This window comes from Danio rerio, chromosome 1, assembly GCF_049306965.1.
Source record: "Danio rerio strain Tuebingen ecotype United States chromosome 1, GRCz12tu, whole genome shotgun sequence".
Lineage (NCBI taxonomy): Eukaryota > Metazoa > Chordata > Actinopteri > Cypriniformes > Danionidae > Danio > Danio rerio.
In genome coordinates this window covers 9,884,294-9,901,998 of record NC_133176.1, presented here as the reverse complement: position 1 = coordinate 9,901,998, position 17,705 = coordinate 9,884,294, and the positions used below count along the sequence as shown (strand labels likewise).

The 17,705-nt window shown below is 35.0% G+C and overlaps 1 protein-coding gene across 1 annotated transcript in view; it reads right to left on the bottom strand.

Annotated features, from left to right (window-relative positions):
* Window positions 1–17,705, bottom strand: part of myo15ab (myosin XVAb) — a 73,518-nt gene that overhangs the window by 37,802 nt on the left and 18,011 nt on the right. The window contains exons 13-31 of the mRNA XM_073949344.1: window positions 17,494–17,552; window positions 17,270–17,393; window positions 16,443–16,538; window positions 14,599–14,730; window positions 14,388–14,513; window positions 13,115–13,192; window positions 12,422–12,576; window positions 12,234–12,279; window positions 10,750–10,874; window positions 10,501–10,618; window positions 10,095–10,270; window positions 7,520–7,604; window positions 7,085–7,138; window positions 6,810–6,891; window positions 4,495–4,625; window positions 4,309–4,404; window positions 3,988–4,223; window positions 2,750–2,928; window positions 334–406 (exon numbers count right to left, since the gene is read on the bottom strand). Of these exons, the coding sequence (XP_073805445.1) occupies window positions 334–406; window positions 2,750–2,928; window positions 3,988–4,223; window positions 4,309–4,404; window positions 4,495–4,625; window positions 6,810–6,891; window positions 7,085–7,138; window positions 7,520–7,604; window positions 10,095–10,270; window positions 10,501–10,618; window positions 10,750–10,874; window positions 12,234–12,279; window positions 12,422–12,576; window positions 13,115–13,192; window positions 14,388–14,513; window positions 14,599–14,730; window positions 16,443–16,538; window positions 17,270–17,393; window positions 17,494–17,552 (2,171 nt within the window). The remainder of the gene's footprint in view (window positions 1–333; window positions 407–2,749; window positions 2,929–3,987; window positions 4,224–4,308; window positions 4,405–4,494; window positions 4,626–6,809; window positions 6,892–7,084; window positions 7,139–7,519; window positions 7,605–10,094; window positions 10,271–10,500; window positions 10,619–10,749; window positions 10,875–12,233; window positions 12,280–12,421; window positions 12,577–13,114; window positions 13,193–14,387; window positions 14,514–14,598; window positions 14,731–16,442; window positions 16,539–17,269; window positions 17,394–17,493; window positions 17,553–17,705) is intronic.

Here is a 17,705-nt window from a genome sequence, read left to right as displayed (position 1 = left end):
AGATATGAAGGAGCAAAGCCAGAAGTCGCTTTGTAAGCAAACATCAGAGCTTTGAATTTGATGCGAGCAACAACTGGCAGCCAGTGCAAACGGATGAGCAGCGGAGTGACATGTGCTCTTTTAGGTTTATTAAAGACCACTCGTGCTGCTCGTTCTGAAGCAGCTGAAGAGGTTTGATAGAGTTAGCTGGAAGCCCGGCTAGTAGAGAGTTGCAATAGTCCAGTCTGGAGAGAACAAGAGCTTGAACAAGGAGTTGAGCTGCATAGTATAAACTACTATTAAGTCTCAGCATGATCAGTGGAAACAACAACAATAAAAAAAAATAAAAATCACCTGTGTTGTAGAACATCTCCAGCAAGGCCCTCTCCGTTGGTCCAGGAATGGACAGGACACAGGAAAGACACACCTACAAAAGAATGATTAAATATAACAAGTCAAAAATAAAAAAGCCCCTAAATTCAAGTCTCTCTAATATTCTAGTCTTTATACACAGCTCAGCGTACAGCCTCAGTTAAATCTATGCTTATGACATTTTTCTAAACAAAGCATAAAAACCATGCTCTCATTTTAGGCAAACAATGAACATGTACTAATTTGTTGCTTAAATCTATTAAATTGCTTTGTTTAAATTAAACTTTAGCCACAGACCTGCTAATATAATGCAAGTAAACAGTGCCCAAGATGTGTTATTTTTCTTAAAACCTTCCAAACAAACTCATTTGGGACAGCATGGAGGTGAATGAATGATGAATTTTCATTTTTGATTGCATAATACCTTTTTTATTTAACACTCTATGATCAACACAAAGAGGAAAACAAATACAAGAAGAGGTCATTAATATCTCACTAGTTATCCAATAGTATGAGAACTGACTGATCGGTGGAAACAACTAGCACGATAATACAGACAGATGACTGTTTAAATAACCCAGTACTATATACTATAATCACTGTTGGCTGTAAGCTGAATATCTTGTTCCTCTTTGGTAAGTTGTACTGATAAAAGTGTCCACTAAATGCATTAATGCAATTATATCTCCTATTGCCTAAAATCTGACTTTCCACAATCTGTGTTGACTCATCCAAATGATCGCTCTATGCAAAATTATTTTCATTTTTCAACAAACTATGACTTTAAAAGCCCCTATTATGCAAAAATCACTTTTCTAAGGGGTTTAAACATGGCTGTGTGGCAATAGTTTGTGTATATAGCCAGCCAATAATGGTAAAAATTGATTCACTTTATTTTTATAATCACACTTAATAAAAAAAGTCTGCAGAAGCGCTTTGATTGACATTCTGCCTTTGTACATGTCTTCAAAGGAAGAAAGTCCTGCCCCTTAATGACAATCTCTCATTTTATAAGCATAATCTGGCCTCAGTGAGAAACAGCCATTTTGAATAGGCAATTTTAGCTCCACCCTTTTTTTCAGAAGAGGGCCGGGATCACAATCTCATTTGAATTTAAAGTGAAGAATGGAACAATTCGGATCAAATTCTAAGAGGGGCAGTTTCAAAGAGTTATAAAACAATATTTGTTGGGCATTTTGTGCTGAAATTTTAAATACACGCTCTAGGGACATGAGAGACTTATTTTACGTCTTGCAAAAAGACGCATAATAGGTCCACTTTAATACTTCAGATGATGCAAGGGATTTACAGGAAGAGGTCAATAATACCTAGCTAGCGATGGTTATTCAATTGTAAGAGAATTGATGGGTGGAAACAGTAGTCAAGATAATGCAGACCGACTGTCTTATCACCAGCACACACGCTCATCCACATACACACTATCACATATCGACTAATCTGCTTCAGGCCAAACAGGCGAGGACAGAGAGACAGTGTAACTGGATGAGAGAAGGAGTGAAATAAAGCAGAGAGAAAGAGAAAGCGAGCGAGATTAGATGAAAGAGGAGAGGCTGAAAGACAGATATAGGGAATGACAGAAGAAGAGATTAAATAGATGCGAGGAAAGAATGGACAGATGACACCAGCCCTGATTTGCATCCTGACCTGATAATAACATGCATTATTTGACAGAGTGAGCAGTGAAGAGTGGAAGAGAGAGAAGGAGAGAGATAATCAGCACCCCCTATGTCTCATTAAGAAGTACTGTGAATCAGTTAGGCCACAAATCAAGTTTAAAACAAAGCTATAAGGCAGCACGGTGGCTTAGTGGCAAGCACTGTTGCCTCACAGCAAGAAGGCTGCTGGTTCTAGTTCCAGCTGTGTCAGTTGGCATTTCTGTGTGGAGTTTGCATGTTCTCCGTGTGTTGGCGTGGGTTTACTCTGGGTGCTCCGGTTTCTCCCACGGTATTGCGCTATAGGTAAATTGAATAAACTAAATTGGCCATAGTGTAAGAATGAATGAGTGTGTATGGGTGTTTCCCAGTACTGGGTTGGAGCTGGAAGGGCATCCGCTGCGTAAAACTTATGCTGGAGTAGTTGGCGGTTCATTCGCTGTGGCGACCTCTAAAACAAAGACTAAGCTGAAGGAAAATTAATGAACGAACAAAGCTAGATGCAGATAGTGAGGAATCAATGTGTTCTTGACAATGCAGATTTCTTTAACCATTGTGTGATTGTAGAAGTCTGTATATTCTGTTTTTCCTATGTCTAATGTTGGTCCAATGACCCGCCATCATGAAACCTCTAACATAAATTATGTATGATAATCCATTCTTCACAATTTTAAATGCATTAGGTATAAAGTCCATGTAAGAATACATTATTAGGGGCTTCTTACCATCAAAACAGTGCACCTGGAGCACCATGTGTGCCTTCTTGCGTGTGGCAGTCCACTCTAGCAGTGATGGAGGGTATGTTCGAGAGGCTTCAGGGACCAGGTAAGATTTCTGCATGGCTTGGAGGAGTTTGTGTTGGCACAGAGCCTTAAAGCCATTCAGAGCGTAGTCTGACACAAATCTGACAGAGACAGAGGAAGACAGTTTTGTCGTTAAATCTTATACTGGCTGTAGTACAATGGTGACCGATTTTATTGCTGTACCAAAATTCATCAGTGATGTGGTCATGTCATTCACTTTCATTAGATTATTGGAAATACACTCACCGGCCACTTTATTAGGTACATCTAGTCCAACTGCTCTTTAACGCAAATTTTTATTCAGCCATGCATGGCAGCAACTCAATGCATTTAGCATGTAGACATGGTCAAGACGATGGGGAAAAAAGGTGGTTTAAGTGACTTTGAATGTGGCGTGGTTGTTGGTGCCAGACGAACTGGTCTAAGTATTTCAGAAACTGCTGATCCGGCAGTTCTGTGTGTGCAAATGCCTTGCTGATGCCAGTGGTCAGAGTAGAATAGCCAGACTGGTCTGAGCTGATAGAAAGGCAACAGTAACTCAAATAACCACTCATTATAACCAAGGTATGCAGAAGAGCATCTTTGAATCTCTCAATCTAATAGGGAACCTTTGGGATGTGGTGGAACGGGAGATTCTCATCCTGTATGTGCAGCCAAAAAATTTGTAGCAACTGCGTGATGCTATCATGTCAATATGGACCAAAATCTCTGTGGAATATTCCAGTAACTTGTTGAATTTATGCCACAAAGGATTAAGGCAGTTCTGAAGGCAAAAGGGGGTCCAACTTGATACTAGTAAGAGGTACCTAATAAAGTGGCCGGTGAGTGTAAATTAATACTTTTATGCATCAGCAAGGATGTATTAAATTGATCAAAAGTCACTGAAGACATTTATTACATTACAATAAACTCTTATGTTGAAAAAATTCTGAATACGAACATTATTTCTAAAAATATTTAGCAAATTTTTTTTTGTATTGAAAAAAATTTAAAAATGGTAAACAAGTACCAAATATGCATATTAAACTGCTTTCCAAAGTCATTTTTAAATTGCAATACGATTTCACAATATTACTGGTTGATCAAATAAATGCAGTGCAGGTGATAATAAGAAAACTTTAAACAATATTGTACGTGTTTGTGTGATCATATGGTCTTACTTCAGCAGATATTTCTCCATCTTCTCAGACGGGGCAAATGAACTCAAACAGGCAGCCATCAGCAACCAGCCTCTCTCGGCATTTCTACTGTTTTCATTCCGCCACACCTGATTGGCTATCTGAGCTAGGATCTCATCTCTGATTGGCGGAGTGGCAAGGCCTCTCTGAATGATATAATTTCCAAAGAGGTTTTCCTGAGCTCCGTTCAAATTCGGATCTCCCATGAACCTCAAAATCTGTCAACCACAAGAAAACTCACTAATAGCATACAAAAGGCAGGTTATTAGAGTGAACAATCATAGAATAGTGATATAATGTTACCAGTATGAACACATCAACAGCGTCTTGTTTCAAATCATCTTCTAAACGGGTCAGTGAGTTCTCCAGCGGTGCTGTTAGCATCCCAAACAGCAATTCCTGTGGAAAATAATAATACAAAATGTACATATGTTTAATGTAAGTTGTGTGTATTGTGCATATATACGTGTTAGTAGAAAAAGCATTTACCCTGAAATGTGTGCGGATGTATTTGGTCATCAAATGGTTGTTGATATCGAGTGGAAGAGTGAGCTGAGGGTCAGTCTGTATTCTAGGAGCCTGAACCAAAGCCAAGCAGTCTGAATGACGCTCCCGACCACCTAAAAACAAACCAAACATTGCTTTAATATGGTTTAAGATTCGTTAGGTGAATTGCTACCTATTTTGCAACATGAATGCACACCATTTTTGGATTTCAAATTAAAAATTTGAAACGTTTGTTGAATATAATGGGAGAACGTTAAAGGTCTCGTGAAGTGCTTTAATATGTGCATTTCTTATTCAATGTTTGACGTAATCTTAACTGAAACATGAAGAAAGTAACAAGAAGCATCTTGACGGGCATGGGACATAACAGAGACTAGAGAGCATTTGATTGGTCAAGATTTGATGAGAAACCAAATGATGGTATGAGGTGATGTAAAAAAAATTCATTGATCCATTTAGGCAGAAGTGACAAACTGCAAGCTTTGGATGTTCATATCAGGTTTATATTTCCTAAACGTGAATTCTGTCACAGATTTAGAGCACACTAGATTACAGATATCCTAAACCGATAAAACCAAAAGACTGAAACTACCATCTAAAAAGTTTTATTTTAATTTCACCAGACCTTTAATGTTAAATGACATTGTTGAAGTGTTAATAGTTGAGGTTTTTTAAAAATGTAGTTGTGTATTTTTGTAATTACATATCTTTTTTCTGTTTTTTTTTATAATTATATTTATTGGATTTTCACTATAATACAGACATAACAACGTCTTTAAAAGATACTCACACAACAACAACAAAAATAATAACAACACAGAACAATGTAAAAGGAAAAAAAAGGCTCAGATTACCTATAAAACAGCACTACCCCACATTAAACAGATCAGGAAAAAAGGGATAATATTAACATTGTATGTTTTTCAGAAAACAATAGTTACAATTTTCCTTTCAGCATGATAGGGCAAAGACTAGGTTCCAAATAGTCCAAGTATGGAGTCCAAACTTTGAAAAAATGTTCTGTTTTTTGTGTAAAACATGGGTAAGATGTTCCAGAGGAATCAACTCAAAAATGATCTTGTGCCAACCTTTAAGTGATGGAGATTTATCACTAATCCAATTAAGTAAAATATTTTTTCTGGCAGCAAAAGTCAGTATATTATACAATTTCTTATTAGCTGATGACAGAATGCGTCCATTAGGTATACCCAAAATCAACGAAGCTGGGTCTAAATCCAATGGCATGTTAAAGATCTTTTCCATTTCCCCCAGCACCAAGGACCAGAATCTTTGTAGCTTGTTACATGACCACATACAATGTGTTAAAGTACCTACATAAGTCTTACATTTTAAACACATAGGTGAATTAGAAGGGTTAAATAGATGTCTGCGGTTAGGGGAGATTTTTTTTCTGTTTTAGTTTAAGTTAACAAAGGGCCTCCTCACACTATGCTCTCTGTACCGTGCCCAGGCCCGTTTCCCGGATCGTTTGATAAGTGTGAGTGCTCTGATTCGGTTTCAGGCACGGTTCACTTGGCCGGCACTGGCCCAGTTGGAAGAGGGAGAGATGGAGAGAGCGCAGTCCACTTGGGCTTAGGTGCGGTACGCTTGTGTGTGAGTGCAAAATGCGCCAAAGCCTGAAACTGAACGCGAGAAATGACTTTTAAGGGACTGTTTCATATGGATTTGTTGGTCATTCTTACTGTTCAGTGAACGCAAACTGCCGTAGTTTATTAAAGACGCAAACCCCTCACTGCACAACAGCTGTGCACCTTCAGCAAACCTCCTAATTCCTGCAACACAGGGCTTTATGACTGTTTATGAGCGTCAAAAGTGGCAGATCTGTTCAGCGAAATATCGGACTGCGTGTCACTGAATCCCTAAAGAATAAAGAAATATAACTAGAGAAATCTCCACTGTGCTGAGCGAGAGTCCTTACTGAACAGCGCATCATCGATGACGTAAGCGTTCCCAGGCCCGATTGTAATGTGAGTGCGGGCCGTCGGGGGAGACGGGAGGGGGGACAGGCCGGCTTTGGCCCGGTTTGAGGCAACTGTACATAGTGTGAGTACACTCTAAGGCAAGTCAAGGTGTCCTGGGTGGTTGCTTTCCAAGTTAAAAGTACTATTCCCATTTTGATACAATTTTATCCTTTATGTGTAAGGCAAAAACTGCTCAATAAAGTCTGACTGCTCCTTAAAAAACAGTTTCTTTATTCACAAACCTTTGGCAACAGTAAAAATGATGATTTTAAACCCCAGCTCTCAAAACTGTGAATAAAGAAAACTGTGAATAACCTGCTGTGGCCTGTAACAATCCTCCCAGCTCCGCAGGAATAACCAGCTGAGTCACGTTTACCACCTCCCTGCTTATTCGCTCCTTCAGAAAAGAAGAAACACAAACTCTTATTCAGAAAAGGGAAATGTGAAATCTGAAGAACACAGAGTGCTCTCACTTTGAAAGTTTAATATGAACATTAATAATTGTAAATACAATATAAATTATATATTTTAAAAATGGAACTATTCATAATTGGAGCCTATCTAATAATGAGCACACATTCTTCTTTTACCAGTTCAAGCCTTCTCCTCTCCTCCTCTGCTCTTCTCGCCAAGAGTACGTTGATCTGTAGCAAAGCCAAGAGCAAAAGCTAAGCATTGAAATGTGAAATTCTGAATCTGAACTAATATTACAACTTATTTTAATTGCTAGAGAAGAAACATTTAGAATGTTACAATATGGTCCCATTAGCTAATCCCCTAACTAGAATTAACTGACTGTCTTTGTTAACATGAGTTAATTAAAATACAACTGTTAGTTGTTAGGATAAATCAGCTTTTGTTTGTTAATTAAAATAAAAAAAGATATAGCAATACATTTTAATTATGCATTAATAAATTATTGTATTAGCATTTATTATTATTTGCTTCACAAATGTTTTCATTGTTTGATTATTATAACTGATAACTAATGGAACCATATTGTAAAGCGTAACTAACAAACATACCCTGATGTATCTTTTGCGATTGACGATAAGTCGGATCATTGCGCGGTGCCTGATTAGGTTTATACGCATCCGTAGAAATCGTTGCCTGAAGGTAAAAAGATATTGGGAGAAATTTTAGCCATTTCAGTAACACTCTTACCTAGCTTTCTTCCTAATATAACCTACTGAACCTTAATTAGTTTAACCAAGGTGTTCAATCAGACTGAATTCATCCTTAATAATCCCTAAAATTAATAAAGAGATCGCTCAAAAACCAGACCAGTGTATCCTCAGGAGCCAATTTAAGTAACTTAGCTTTCGCTTTTCTTTTTTAACTTTAAATGCGGTGGTAACCATTGGCTTGCATTGTATGAATCAGCAAGGTTTCATTGAACAAATCTTCTTAATAATCTCCTGGAGATAAAAGGTTACTGGAAAACTTGAGGGTTTCATTTTTGGATGAACTATACCTTTAAGATAACTTGGAATTACAACAGGAATTAAATGCAAGTTTCAATATTCATTATAATCTATTTAAAACCAAATTTGGAAATAGCTCAGAATGAATTTGGTGTCATATCTTGCATATTTTTACGTTCAAATGTGTACAACAATATACAGTTGAAGTCAGAATTATTAGCCCCTCTTTGAATTTTATATTTTTAAATATTTCCCAAATGATGTTTAACAGAGTAAGGAAATTTTCACAGTATGTCTCCTACAATTTTTTTCTTCTGGAGAAAGTCTTATTTGTTTTATTTCAGCAAGAATAAAAGCAGAATTGTATTGTTTTAAAAACCATTTTAGGAACAAAACCGTCGATGTATAAAAACTTGCCTAATTACCCTAACCTGCCTAGTAAAACAAATTACCCTAGTTAAGCTTTTAAATGTCACTTTAAGCTGTATAGAATTGTCTTGAAGAATATCTAGTCAAATATTATTTACTGTCATCATGACAAAGATCAAATAAATATGTTATTAGAAATGAGTTATTAAAACTATTATGTTTAGAAATATGTTGAAAAAATCTTCCGTTAAACAGAAATTGGGGGAAAAAAATAAGCAGTGGGGCTAATAAATCAGACTTTAACTGTATATTTCAGAATCAAAAGCATTACTGTCATTATATAACAAGTATTTATTGCAACTCTTAGTTTGCATAAAGAATATTTATGCAAGAAAATACAAAAGTCAAAAAAGTCAACAAAATAAATAAAAAGATCAATTGTCACAGTGTGGTTGGTGTTATTGCATCTACAATGCTCCATAACTTATGCGAAAAGACCAAACCTGATCTCACCGGAAATAAAAAAAATGATTAAATCTGTCTCAAATGTGAGCAAAATTAACTTTTTTGTCAGTGTAAATGCAGCAAAAAGTAGATGCTAAAGTGTTTTTCCTTCAAGGTTTCAATTCAAAGATTACAGATATACCAAAACGGTTTACTCAAACTTCTGCAAATTAAAGAAACAGCAATAAAACAGTCAGTCACCAACTGGTCAAGCCATTGCGTCACTTTAGCTCCCAGTAGAAGCTCAGGTCACGGGAGAAAACTGAGACTGCCACTTAGCAACAGACTGGACTAACCTGAAATATATGCATTTTTAATGTGATTTCAGAGAAAGGAACATTTGTGAATCAGCTTATGTTAGATTTCATTGATAATTGTGAGTTAGTCAAGCAGTTTTTTGGAGATATTACTATTTCATCCACCCTTCCATTCTCAAAACATGGAAATATATTTTCTTTAGAATAACATTTCTAAAGGAACTGTTGACATGGAATTGAAGAAGATTTTTGGTAAAAACCCAAACCATACAAACAAAAATCTGAAAAAATTGTCATATGTAGTAACAATAAATTGACACAAGGAGAAAGTGCTGAACTACTGAAACGTATTTAACACTTTATATAAAAGGCTTTTTTGGTAATGGCAGCTTAAAGACGCCTCTCATATGGAGAATGAAGTCACAAATTGATCAGGTGTGAGTTTTTCACAGACTTCAACAGAGTGTCAAAATCTTGATGGCTTAGTGGGTCTCGTTTGTCAAATCTGAGCTTTAATTTGTATTTTCTATAGGATTCAAGCCAGGTGATTGGCTGGGCCATTCTACAGCTTGATTTTCTTTCTCTGAAAGCATTTGAGAGTTTCCTTGGCTGTGTTTTAGATCATTGTCTTGCTGAAATGTCCTAGTTTCATCTTCATCATCCTACTTATGTAGATGTTGGGCTGAAGCAGCTAATATTAATTTACACTGAGGAAGGGCAGACGGTTACTGAAGAAATGCTGAGAGATTTCAGCTGCTGTCTGGGCTTTCACTGTCTTTCTACACTTCTCTTCACAGCCCCTCCCCACCCCCTTCATTTTTTTACACATAACCTCATTTGTAAACTAATTAGTTTTGTTTTCTTTGCATATATGGATTTCTTTGGTTGTTATCAACATCTGTGACATGTTCAATACTTATTTCCTGCACTGTAGGTCAAAATGTGAACAGACTTCACATGAAATAGACTTTGCTTTACATTCCTATACTTAAGCTGTAATTCCAAATAACAGAGCATCAGTTACAGAGCGTCCTGTAATTTCTTACCTGGCCATGAAGCCTTTGCAGTGAGCCTGAAGATGCGTCATAGTCAAACGGAACTTAAGAAATTTCCTCCGGGCAAAAAACATCCGTACGTAACGCTGAAGGGTCAGTGCAGCTATATGCATCACACGATCACGTTTACTCTCCAACAGCTGATACACCTCCTCTTTTAGAAAGAGCTGAGAGAAAAAAAACACTGTTAAAATATACAGGACATAATGTAAAGTTGTCTGACTTAAATTTTCATTTAGTCATTTAGCAGACACTTTTTTTTCAAGAGAGTTTGTTTCTACAGGTGGTTTGTTAAGCCCACTCACCTGTAAAAAGCATACTTCATAAATGCACAATGTTTTTTTTAAATATATTTTTTCATCTTTTAAAATAATTGGTTTTTTAATATTCTTCTTACCTTTGACACACCCACTTGATAATCTCCTTTGTTGATTGGACAGAGCTTCGTTAACATCATGACACAGTTATCGCCATCTGAAGGTGGTGGCTTTTTCATTCCCAGCAGAGCTTTGTACCTGGAAACACATTGGTCATTTACTTTGAGGTGCTGTATTTTATATATTGGCTATTTATAGCACTAGACTGGATTATACACCGTATAGCACTGCCTTCATAAGTAACAAGCACCAACCGTTGAGTAAGATACCTGTTTAAGAATTTATGGAAAGGCACTCTGATTGGATAACCCTCCTTCCTGATGCGGATTGTGTCCAGGATTCCTGAATATCTGAGCTGAGTAGCAACCAACTCAGGGTCAAAGATACCAGGTTCCTGAATGGACATGCAAATATGTTTGATTCATTTACACATTACAGTGATTTTACAGGAACATACACTTACAGATAACATTGTTATGCTGAATCAGTACTCAAAACATTTATTGTTGTTATTATCAAATTTGAAAACACTACTACATGACATTTTTTGTGCCAACGTTTAAATGTTTGGGCTAATTAATATTGGGAACAAAAAAATAGTAAACACTTTTATTTTTAACCTATTAAACTTAATCAAAAGTTCCATTTACGATGTTTACAATGTTTAACAAAATTTACGTTTACACTAACACCTAAAAATCCAGAAAAAATGTCTCAGTTTTCACCAAAATATGAAGCAGAAATAATAATAAAGATTATTATTAATATAACAATACTAATGACACAGTTTTCCCCAAAATATTAAGCAAATAAGATATTAAGGATTAATAATACAACAATACGAATGCCAAAGTTTCCCTCAAAATATTAAGCAGATAAGATAATAAGGATTATTATTAATATAACAACATTAATGCCACAATTCCCCTCAAAATATTGAGCAGATAAGATATTAAGGATTAATAATACAACAATACGAATGTCAAAGTTTCCCCCAAAACATTAAGCAGATAAGATAATAAAGATTATTATTAATATAACAATATTAATAATGCAAGTTTACCCAAAATATTGAGCAGATAATATAATAAGGATTATTATTAATATAACAATATTAATGCCACAGTTTCCCTCAAAATATTGAGCAGATAATGAGGATTATTATTAATATAGCAATATTATTAATGCCACATTTTTCCAAAATAATGAGCAGATAAGATAATAAAGATTATTATTAATATAACATTATTAATAATGCCACAGTTTTCCCCAAAATATAAAGCAGATAATATAATAAGAATTATTATTAATATAACTATATTGGTAATGCCACAGTTTTAACAAAAATTGAGCAGATAAGATAATAAGGATTATTACAAATATAACAATATTAACAATGCCACAGTTTTCTCCAAAGTATTAAGCAGATAAGACAATAAGGATTATTTTTAATATAATTATATTGCGTGAATGTTTTAAAATAAACTGACCACTGAATGTTAAAAAGATTTCTGCTTATAAACACATTTCAAAACATTAAATTACAAAAATATTAATTTTTTATTTGAATAATATTTCCCAAAACTACTTTTGTTGAAATACATGCAGTCTTAGTTGAGGAAGACTTCTTTCAAAAACTTTTTTAAATCTTTTCCAAATTTTCTAACCAGAAGTTTAGACTAACTAAAGCACAAGTAATTAAAATCTGTGAAACAGTAATAATAATACTTATATGCCTAATGATGATTCATACCTTGTTATTATTTGGCTTTATGCAGCGCACAAAAAATGGGTTGCACCTGAAGAAGGTAAGATGCACAAGACGCTAAATTGACTAAATTAAGCCAATCAAAGTAACACAAAAATCAGCAATTACACATATGCACAAATATACATGTGTAACATTGTACATATATCTGTGTATGTAATAATGTATAAGACCTCTCCATCTTGTCTAAGAGCTCTTGTAATGACTGCTGAAACTTGGCGGCCACGGTTGAGGGTTGATATCTCCGGGTCACTGTGCTGCTCCTGTTCATCGCTCCTTTTTGCTGGTTCAGCATCTCAGAATGCTTTATGAAGAGATTGGACACCGTCTAGACAACACACCCACATATGCAAATTACACAAGATACATATACATATGATACATATGTACAATCAGAGGAAATACAGGCTAAAGTGGTGTAGTGGTATAATTTATAGCTTCACGGAACAATTTGTATTTTTAAGTTTATGTCAAACAACAACACAATTTTACATGATGTCTGCCTGTGAATGTAAACTGCTGAAGAAGATATTACATTTGTCCATCAGTATATTAGCTTTGTGAAATGGCATCTCTTGGACATGGAAAAACACACTATGGACAAAACTTAACCAATTTTTAAATTCAGTATGTTGCCATATGTTTGTTCCCACAAAAAACAATGGTCTACAATGGAGGAATTTGATGGAGCTTAGAAACTCCCTACTGATTTAGAAAATAACTCCCTTTGGTGCAACTTTGTGCTTTGTAAATCCGTTTCATGCTCTAACATCAACATTACACACAAGCTAAAAGTATATAAATCATAACAGGACTCCTTTAAAATTCTTTGAAAAAAGCAGAATAGCACAGATACATGTACTCACTCGGTTCTGGCTCTGCATAAACAGATCCAACACTTCCTGCCGAACCTGATCGAAGTTTTTATCCAGGAATTTATGGACCTGAAATCAGTAAATTCTTCTTTGAGCTTCTCTTTAGACAGGCTACTAACATTAAATCCTATTAATTGGAAAAGAACCTTGATTTCTCTTACATTTCCACCCCAGGCTCATTCTGAAAACGTACCCTTATATACATTACTAAAGAGCGCCAAATATGTCGCAGGAGGTACGTTTTTAGCAGTTTTTGTTCACCAGAGGCCACTGTGTAGGTTTTTTTAGATCTCAAATTTCTCTCTCAAGTACTATTCGCGCCTGACTGACCAATCGGCTGACCCACCATCCTCCTTCCTTAAACCCACCCAATAGCAGTTTCATAATTGACCCATGCCCCCTCACTTTCCTAAACTCAACTGACTGTTTTAAAAAGCAATCTAGAAAAAGAAAAGCCCTTATCTGATTTCTTACCACATTTTTAGATTTTGCCACATTCTCACCCTGTTATTTACTAGTTTATTTGATTATTTGGCTTTTGTCTTACTGATTTTCTGGAACCATTCTTTTCTGGACTCGAAGCCAGTTGTCGTGGTCAACTCCACTCTGTGTCACAAGTCTGTCGATGTATGCAGCGAGCTACTGGACAAACTGGTAATAGCGGGAAAGCCATTCATATGTAGGTAATCGGTCAACTGGTAAGTATAAAAAGTAATGGCATCATGCCGCCAACAGCATTTACTTTAAAGAAAAAATGCAGCCATATCTACTTCTGGCTACATAATTCGCTCTCTTCAGAAATGTATAAAGGGGTACGCTTTCAGAATGAGCCTATGTTGCCCCATTTCTGACCCTTGGACCACATGGTCTTATGTTGTCCAGGTATATTGACAAATACACATTGTATGGGTCAAAAGAATAGATTTTTCTTTTATGCCCAAAATAAACATATCAAAATTCAATTATTGATTAGTAATGTGCAAGTCTAATAACTTAATTTGTTCACATTTAAATGCAGTTTTCTCAATATTTAGATTTTTTTAACCATTTGATTCCAGATTTTCAAATAGTTGCACCTCAGACAAATATTTTCTATCCTAACACACCACAGATCAATGAAAATATTATTTACTTAGCTTCCAAGTGATATATAAATCTTAATTTCCGAAAATTGAAACCCCTTATGACTGGTTTTGTGGTCACATTTGTTATTACATAACTATGTATTTAGAATCCTAAATTTGCATTTTGGGATTTTTATTACCTGGTAAGTTACTCGACCAGCATAGTGATAGACAGTGAACTCTGGCAGTGGCATTTTTGGCTTGGAGTAAAGAGGGTTGTTTCCATGGTGATAGTGGCACTTCTGAAGGAAGGTATTGTCAGTGGCCTGTCAACAGGTGTTAAAACATGTAATGTAATTATAGCAGGTATATTCATTTATCTGCATGCATGTCTAAATGTAAGCATGTGACCTGTGGAAAGCAGCTCTGGTCATCAAGGATGCGGAGTAAACCATGAGGCTTTGCAGAGATGAGGTCTATGCACGCCTGGTTGTCAGTGAATGTCAGTTCTTTCCAGTTGATTTGTTCTCGAATGTACTCTTCCTACAGAGATACATACACTGGAATAAACTTTTAAGCCAGTACAAAAAAAAACAAACAACATAATCCTTTCATTTTTTATTGTTCACTCAACTTTTGCTGCACTGACCTAAAAGTATTATTAGTTTTCTGGAGAGGTGAACTACTTTAAAACTTTAAGTTGTGCCAACTCAAAATTTTTGGTTTGCAGATCTAGAATGCCTGAAGTTGAGTGAACAAAAAAAAACCCATAATCCTTATTTCCTTTAGTTTTTTTTACTTTGTAACAAAACTTTAAGTTGTGCCAACTCAAAATTTTTGGTTTGCAGATCTAGAATGCCTGAAGTTGAGTGAACAAAAAAACCCCATAATCCTTATTTCTTTTAGTTTTTTTTACTTCTCTTTCAATTTTTTTAAAACATCAGTTGCACTGACCTAAAATGTCTGATACATTATCAGAACAAACAAACATAGTTCAATTGAAAAAACAAAACAGAGACAAAACATTTTTTTAGACAGAATTTGAAACAGGACAGGAGGTAAAACAACAGTAACTGTAAACAAGACAAGGATCAAAACATGGCAGGACAAACAGCGAAAAATGCTTTGGATTGCTTTACAGGGCAAAACAAGACTCAGCAAAGAGTCTGTGTGAATGAGGTGTCTTTATAGTAATCAGTCTGTGTGTGTTATCAGGACTGGTTCCTCCATTTGAACTATAGTTTGAGCATTTGATTCGTCATTTTAATTACTAAAGTAATTTCCTGAGTTGTTCATAAAAATTAGATATAAAATGCAGTTGATTTCTCATTTGAGAATGCATTTTGATTTATTATTTGATCCTTTTAGGCATTTGAATTTTGTTAGACAAATATATATATATATATATATATATATATATATATATATATATATATATATATATATATATATATATATATATATATATATATATATATATATATATACAGTTAAAGTCAGACTTATTAGCCCCCCTTTAATTTTTTTTCTTCTTTTTTTAATATTTCCGAAATGATGTTTACCAGAGCAAGGAAATTCACAGTATGTCTGATGATGTTTTTCCTTCGCAGAAAGTCTTTTTTGCTTTACTTCGGCTGAAATAAAAGTTTTAATTTTTTAAAAACAATTTTAAGGTCAAAATTATTAGCCATTTAAGCAATTTTTCAGTAGTCTACAGAACAAACCATCAATATACAATAACTTGCCCAATTACCCTAACCTGCCTAATTAACCTGATTAACCTAGTTAAGCCTTTAAATGTCACTTTAAGCTGTATAGAATTGTTTTGAAAAATCTCTAGTCAAATATTATTTGCTGTCATCATGGCAAAGATAAAATAAATCAGTTATTAGAAAAGAGTTATTAAAACTATTGTTTAAAAATGTGTTGAAGAAAATCTTTTCTCCATTAAGCAGAAATTGGGGAAAAAATGAAACAGGGGGCTAATAATTCTGACTTCAATTGCACATAACAGTTAAGTACAAATTAACAGTCCACATGTGCCAAGCATTTCTTTGTGGAGTGAACTACTGTAGGTGAATGTGAGATGAAAATTCACATTAAAAGTCTTTCTGCAGCTGACGACTGGAGTAACGATGCTAAAATTCAGCACTGAAGGAGGATTAAAATAAGTTTTTAAATATACTGAAAATAACCATTTTGCATTTAATTCGTATTTCACAACACTGTTGATTTTTTAATCAAAAAAGTCTCACCTGTTCCTGTTTGAAAATGATTTTGCTGAAAAAAAACTGCAGGGTCTCATTGGCATAGTTGATGCAGAGCTGCTCAAAGCTGTTGAAAACCAGACTCTGGACAAACAGAGACAAAGATAAGATAGAATTATATGCGACTGATAACGAGTTCATACTGTATGCAGGGGGAAAATGTTTTATTAATTTAGAATGGTCTAAATTCCTATACAATTTTAGACTTTAGCTATTGACCTTATTCTAAAATGTGGAAGTGCGCTAATTTTTTAGGTTGTTTTAGAACTTCTTATTCAGTTGCCTATGAGACAAATGACTAGAAATAATAAACCACAGAAAACAGTCAAACTACGTGCTCTGCAAACAAGTGCTTGCATGACTATTCAGACAAAGCAGAAAAATATAATAAGAAAATATCCGTTAACAACATCAAGCAGCATAACAATTTGTTTTTAATGTCTAAAAATGAATGGAAGTGAATGAGACCGAAAGTCTCGAGCCAAAAATGTTCAAATAGCTGCAGCCACTCATACAGGAAGAATAAAGTGAATAAGGTAACGGATGTACTGTTGAAGTCAGAATTATTAACCAATTGAAAAAACAATAATATAAGGGGGCGAATAATATTGACCTTAAAATTTTAAAAGGTCAAAAGTAAAAAAATAAATAAATAAACTGCTTTTATTACAGCTGAAATGAAACAAACAATACTTTCTCCAGAAGAAAAAAAATTATAGGAAACACTCAGGAAATCATGAGAGGGTTAATAATTTGACTTCCACTGTATCTATTCAGTAATTCTTTTCTGAGTGCAAGGGGGTGCTACTTTATACCTCAAACCCATATATATCCAATAAAGATATGGACAGCGCCTCATTTCTGGGGTAGACCCGACCATTGATGCGATCTGTCAACCAGTTAAAGAGCAAGGAATAAAGGATCTTGGCAACTGCATCTCTGTGATTGAAGTAGAAAAAGACAAACTTATCAAATGCTATGAAAAATCAAGCTATTGAAGATAAATAGTAATTAAGATGAAAAGGCTTGTGATGTATACCTGGCATCCACGGCACTTTCTACTGAGAGTGGAGTATATATCTTCTCTCTCATTGCCTCCTGTGACAAAAAACAAAAAACAAATCAAACATCATACTATGTCAAATTTTGTTTTTTTGAGGCCTCCTGCAATTGGATTATCTAAAATATCCAAATAAACATCTAGTGTGAAATGGTTGGTTCAAGAATCTGCTCTCTCTAAACCCTGCCTTT